The sequence below is a fragment of the Kryptolebias marmoratus genome, linkage group LG4 (genome assembly GCF_001649575.2).
Source record: "Kryptolebias marmoratus isolate JLee-2015 linkage group LG4, ASM164957v2, whole genome shotgun sequence".
Taxonomy (NCBI): Eukaryota; Metazoa; Chordata; class Actinopteri; order Cyprinodontiformes; family Rivulidae; genus Kryptolebias; species Kryptolebias marmoratus.
Window position 1 is genome coordinate 22,570,576 of NC_051433.1, and position 6,364 is coordinate 22,576,939.

The following is a 6,364-nucleotide window of genomic DNA, read 5'->3' on the forward strand; positions in this document are numbered from 1 at the left end:
GCCACTGGAGTTTACCATCTCTACCTATCCCTAAAGTAATGATGCTGCTGTATCTGATGTGCTCATCTCATATCTCTGCTCCACGGGACACATCATACATCCTTTTATCTTCCACAGGAAGACATTAAGAACAGGATGTCCACCGACTGGAGTTGAGAAGCTCATCTGTCCAAGTGCAAATGAGGCGGGGAGACATACTGTAAACACGATGCCATCTTTAAACTGATAACAGACAGTGACGCCACGCTAGATAAGAACAGTTATGAAAATCATAAACTACTTGGACACAATGTGTTACGTCCTAAAAAAAAGAAGCTCTGCTTTGAAATAAGTTATATGGCTTTAATGTCATGTAGGTTTATGTTTGTCTGCTTTGCTTGTTAAGCATTTGTGTTTGAAATGTGCTTTAGAAATAAAGTGGGGAGAGAAAATGCTTTTTCCTGCCAACCTTTCGAGTAAAGTTAAACGTGTTTGAACTTGAACAATTAAAATGAGTTTGATAATCCTGCACTAAATGATATATACCTATAGAATAATGTAAACAGGACTGTCAGAGTTGCAATGAGTTTATAGGTGGGTGAATGATCTGATCATTTTACTGTTAATTGCAGTAGTCCACATTATTAGCAGAAATAAAGGGTCCCAAAACCAAATTTTGCTTATGGCTTTCCAGACAGTTGTTTTTAAAAAAGGTTCAATTCTCGAGGCTTCAAATGCTCAGCAGCTCCACCTGTTCATCGAAGTCAAATAATGAAAAATATGAGTTTACAGTCAAAAATCTTACAATTATACAATGTTTAAATTGTTTTAAATAGGTTTCTATGGTACTGGAACAACACAACTATAGTTTTTTATTTTTATTTTCTAGTTGGTAGGAATGTAGATGTCCATCTCTAAGAATGGACACACATATTATATATATATATATATATATATATATATATATATATATATATATATATATATATATATATATAATATGTGTGTGTCTGTGCATGTGTGCCTTGTTGACATGAAATTTAAGATGCTGAGAGAATATACAAGGTTAAGACAAATACAAAAGGGTTTTTGGACTTCATATTTCTTTCTGAACTGCAGACAAACCTCAGACCTGTAATTGTTTGACTCATTTCTGTTCTGTTGTACCTTACCAGTGGCATCAGCTGTTTGCTTTGTGTTGCTTCGGTTTGTTTTATTTATTGAATTATTCATTTAATTTTGAGTTTTGTTTTTCAAGTGTTTATAAGAAAACTTAACAAGAGGGTGGAAAAAAGTCAAAGGTCAAGAGCTTTTTTCCAGCTTCTTAAACCTTTCTTTCTTTCTCTCTCCCTCCGACTTGTTTCTGATGGACTCCAGCCTGTCTGGGATTAAATTCAGTGGGGTGCAAATCTGCATGTGAACCGGAGTCAGATCTGCACCTGGAGCGAGGCTTCAGACGTCATCGGTCACGTGATTTGGGGGCTGCAGAAGCCGGGCCTTCCTGCTCGGAGCTTCGGTCTAATTGGACCAATCAGTAGAAGACTGAGAGAAAATGTGTTGTTGTTGTTGTTTTCACAACAGTAAACCAGGCAGATAAGTGGCACAGCGAAGGAACAAAAACAGGCCGGATCACTTCTGGGCGTTACTTGTTCCCAAAGTTTCGATTTCAGAGAAGTGCCTGGCAGAGAAAATGAAAGTGATGAGGAGCAGTCAGCAGGTCCGGGGATGAAGACGATGTTCCGTCGCGCGACACACAAAATGTTCACCTGTCTCAAACGTTTGTCAGACAGAATGTACAGGTCTAAACCTTTTTGCTGGATTAGGGGGATAGCGTCTTGGATTTGGCAAACCCTGTGCTGTATTTGGTCGCGTTTTCTGGCTGTCGGCTTCCTGAAAAGACCAGCTTTGCGTCAGGGCCCGAGTGTTGCTGACTATCGAGTGCCCCCCTCAGATGAGTTATTCTGTGACTATGACTCAACCTGGGAGGCTGAGGAGAGTCAGGAGGAGCCCCGGCCAGTCAGGAGGAGCTCGGCTTCAACGAGTTACAGCATACAGGTGAGGAAAAGCAACAAACACGAGACACGGTGTCACTGCAGGCCCCACTTCCGGTTTGGTTTCTAAGACTCCTAAAGACAACTTTGCCAAGTCTTGTTTCTAAAATGACTGTAATGTGTTTCCTTCTGCAGTACAAGTTCAGCAGGTTTAAGAATGCTGCTAGAGACATGCATAACTACAGGCATGACTATCCAGTGAGTCAAACACACACACAGCTGATTTCCATCTGGAAACCATAAACATGTTGCTTAATTTCTATAACATATTCACTGTTTTCCACAGAAGTCAAAACATAATCAAAGCTGGGAACAACAATCACGTGTATGTACTGACGCCGTGCTTTTAAAGTGACTTGTTATGTGATTTTTTTTAATTACGTTAAAGTTGCATTATTCTTCTCTTCGATAGGATGACATGCCCAACTTAAAGTTCTACCTCGGAGAGCAGAGGTGTTTACCGGACGGTAGGTCTGCTGCTGACACTCTGGATGATGTGCATGACTGAAAGGGACGAGGATTGTACAACTGCAAAATCAGAAAAGCTTGTTGTTGTTTTGTTAGTTTTAATCTTCTGCCACTGAAGGAGAGAGGCAGTAACATGTCTGCCTGTGTCTGCATGTTTGTCTGTAGTGTTGTCAGAATATCTGCAGGGATTTAAATGAAGCTCTCAGGAAGTAATCATTGCACGCACGTCAACAACTGACTGACTGTTAGAGTCATGCCCAACTCAAGATGGCCGCCACAGCTAATCCACATTAGCCAACACAAGTGTCTATAAAGTAGACCAGTGGCATCCAATCCTGGTCCTGGAGGGCCTCTATCCTGCATGTTTTAGATGTTTCCCTGCTCTTCAGCAGGTCTTGGAGTTCTGCAGAAGCCTGTTAATCACTCAGACAATCAAATCAGGTGTTTCAAAACAGAGAAACACCTAAAACATGCAGGATAGTGGCCCTCCAGGACCAGGATTGGACACCCCTGTAGTAGACCATACACTTTCTACACTCCCATCCTAAGATGGGATGTATTATGGTATGGCGCCATCTGTCTGTCTGTGGATAATTTCTTGTTTGAACTCTAAATTAATAACCATTTAAAGGGGACTTATAATGTTTTTTGAACAAGTTAGGATAGGTCTGTACAAAACATGTTCATTACATTTAAAACACAAAATCATTCTCAGATATTGAGATTTCACCTGATCAGTTCTGCCTGTTTTGAGCTCAGTGCAGAATGAGCAGTTTTAGGGCGATGTCATCATTATGCAAATTAGCTGCTGTTGGCCACGCCCCCACTCACCCAACACCCGACACCCCACTAATGCACTACATTAAAAAACATAAAAACTCTCTGACGGATTAAACGCTGCGGATCTGACGCACGTTGATATTGTTATTGAATCAAACTCTGAGGATTCTGGTTTTTGGGATAGCGGCAATCAGCGGGTCCAAACCCGAAAAGTGTCCGGACAGATGCCTGGCAAAGATCAGTTTTATTTTAATTTTTTCTCTTTTATTAACATTGTTCTAAATGTTAGTTTAGACAAACCTACCGTGACTTCAACAGTGTTCCTGGGACAGCTCAGCTGTTCAAACTACAACTTTCTTTGGCATTATCACAGGAACATTGCCATCAAAAATAAAATGAAGCCACGCAGCTCTGTTCTCCGTGACTAGGAGAACATGCACATGTTCTATATTGCAGCTGACAATAAAACATTTTCTTTTTCTAGCAGACATTGTGCAGCAGGCTAATGAGAACTTGCATTTGTTGTCAGGTGTCTACATATCTGAAATCCACAATAATTGGAGGGGAGATTATTACAAACTAGAAACTGTGCACACCTATATTCAGTGGTAAGCTACTCTTTGATTCCGACTGTTAAGTCAAATATTTGGTTGTGATTTGTAATGAAAGTTTTCCTTCCAAGGTTGTTTCCTCTGCAAGAACCGGGGATGAACTCTCGGGCCAGCACACTGACAAAACAGGAAATTGCGGTAACCTGGTGAAAGAGAGCAGGTCAGTTTTTGAATGAGCCTGACTTTTTCCAGTTCTCACTGAAGTTCTGCGTTTCCTTCAGGATTTTCGCCGAAGCGACCTGGCGAAGGAAAATCTGCTGAAGTCGTACAAGCTCATGTTGGATTTCTACGGCATTGAGTTGGAAGATGAGACAACAGGAGCGGTGAGGAGATCAGCGAGGTGGGAGGAAAGATTTGAGAACCTTAACAGGTAAATGATCTGCATTGTAAGAAAACTGTTTAATAAAAGTGGGAGAAAACAAAAAAAACTCCAAGCAATCTTTTTAAATGTGGCTATTTTGCAGACGCACACATAACAATCTGCGCATCACCCGCATCCTGAAGTGCCTGGGAACCCTGGGGTACCCTCACTACCAAGCCCCTCTGGTCCAGTTCTTCCTCGAACAGACTCTCGTCCACAGACAACTTCCAGATGTCAAGGAAAGCGTCCTCAGCTACTTCATGTTTGCCGTCCTCGATAGGAGCGAGCGCAGGAAGCTTGTGGAGTTTGCCTACATGAACTACACTCCTAAAGAGGAGTTTGTGTGGTGCCCAAAGAAAATCCAGAGGGTGTGGTCTCGGATGCAAGTCGAAGCGCCTGCTGCTGAGTCTGATGGTGATGCTGAAGCCGGAGAAAACAAGCGCGAGGAACTGACTGATAAAACTAGCTTTGGAGGAGTCGTGCAAAGTTATCCTGCATGTAGAGCATTCAGCGAAGAAGTTTAGATGCTAGCTTTACTGACCTGCACACAATAAATGAGCGAATGTTTCTGTAGTTCTTCGTTTTACTACATATTTGGGATGTTTAGTTTATAACCTCATGTTCTTTACACTGTCCCAGAGGTGCATGGTGTGGCACAGACACCAGACACATGAACTGTCTGAACTGCTCACCAAGGATTGTCATTAATAAGCTGTACTGTTTCTAAACTTTACTCTTTATGAAGTTCGTGTTTGTTTTGATTATTCAGATACTTTTTAATCCAAGACCTGTCGTGCATTTTTTCCTTTTAAAAATAAGATTGCATACTCTAATTGGATTTGACTTTTTTGTTTTTGCTAAGTTTCTGCATCACTATGTTGCATTTTCTGTTTGATCCCAGAGAAAGATGCATTTTACACACAGCCATCTGTGAGTGGTACTGATTTAAACACTTCTGACGGCCGTGGATTATTATAAAGAATTTGACATCTTTAGGGTGATGAGTTTTTGCAGAATTAAATTGTTTCCAACCTTTCTGCTCATTTCCCTGACTTCTCGTAGCTCTTGTGAGGGCACACGGGCATCAAACTGTGCTCATAATGCTGCCTAACTAAACTTAAATATTAAAAAGTATAAGCTGCGATACCAAAAGTTATTAAATATAATGTTCATCACTGTAACGGGTACATGTCACTGTCAGCTGACTCCATACAACCGCTTGTGTTAACCAAAGTAAAACAAAACAAAAACAACACAAACTTCAATAAACAGGTTTAATCAGTTTAGCTGAAACAAAATCCGGACATTTCATTACCACAAAGTATGTCTGGGGTGTATACTGTCCATAGAAGTCTTTTAGTTCAAAGTTGCTCAGCACGGACTCAGTTGTGTGTTTCAACCGTCCCATTATCCACCTCAGATATATGGCTTTTATTTGTTCCACATAGAAAAGTATGATTAAAAACGTCAGTATCTACACAAATATGTTCATATTTACATGTTGTAAATGGAGCTGTTTTCAGTGACATTATTTTCTTTAAAAATGTTTCAACAAGAGAATGGTACGTGTATCAGGACTCGGCAGCCTGCTCGTGTATCGTACAGAAGCAACTTAAGTGGACTTTTTTTTTCTCTCCTTAAAGGTGATGAAACAAACAGAAATGTTAAAGTGACAAAAGATGAACATCTAATGCTTCGAATCCTTCTCAATCAGTACAGAACTGATAGAAAATGTGTTGTTGTTGTTTCCACAACAGTAAACCAGGCAGATAAGTGACGCAGCGAAGCGACAAAAACAGGCCGGATTGTTGTGGAATTTTCTTTAACAAGAGGACAACAGCGAGTTCTGTCTTTCAGGATTTTATTGAAAGCCTGAGAAAACATTCTGCAGACCAAAGAGAGTGAACAGAATGAAATCTGCCCACACAACAGGTTGCTCTTCCTTTATACCTGCTTGTACATTTGGTAACTTTCCACACAGTCAGGAGGGGTCAGGGGGGAACAGAAGGGTTAAGATAAACTGATCAAGAGGAGGTAATAAAACATGAGGTAACAACAGACTTCCTGGCCCCTGCACCCCGGAGTCCTATAAAGATAAGATGAAAGGCATTCTA

At 40.8% G+C, this 6,364-nt stretch overlaps 1 protein-coding gene across 2 annotated transcripts; it reads left to right on the forward strand.

Annotated features, from left to right (window-relative positions):
* The first annotated feature begins 1,454 nt into the window (after window positions 1-1,454).
* LOC108247245 (opioid growth factor receptor-like) lies at window positions 1,455-5,083 on the forward strand. Of its 2 annotated transcripts, none has more exons than XM_037975231.1 (8): window positions 1,455-2,034; window positions 2,166-2,228; window positions 2,320-2,355; window positions 2,443-2,497; window positions 3,808-3,886; window positions 3,961-4,027; window positions 4,111-4,259; window positions 4,354-5,083. In XM_037975231.1, exons 1-8 carry the CDS (start codon window positions 1,705-1,707, stop codon window positions 4,772-4,774), a joined length of 1,200 nt encoding a protein of 399 aa, XP_037831159.1. In that variant the 5' UTR covers window positions 1,455-1,704; the 3' UTR covers window positions 4,775-5,083. The 2 variants fall into 2 exon arrangements, with proteins under 2 accessions (XP_037831159.1, XP_017290707.1); XM_017435218.3 differs by having other exon boundaries at window positions 1,457-2,034; window positions 2,317-2,355.
* Window positions 5,084-6,364: the final 1,281 nt, after the last annotated feature.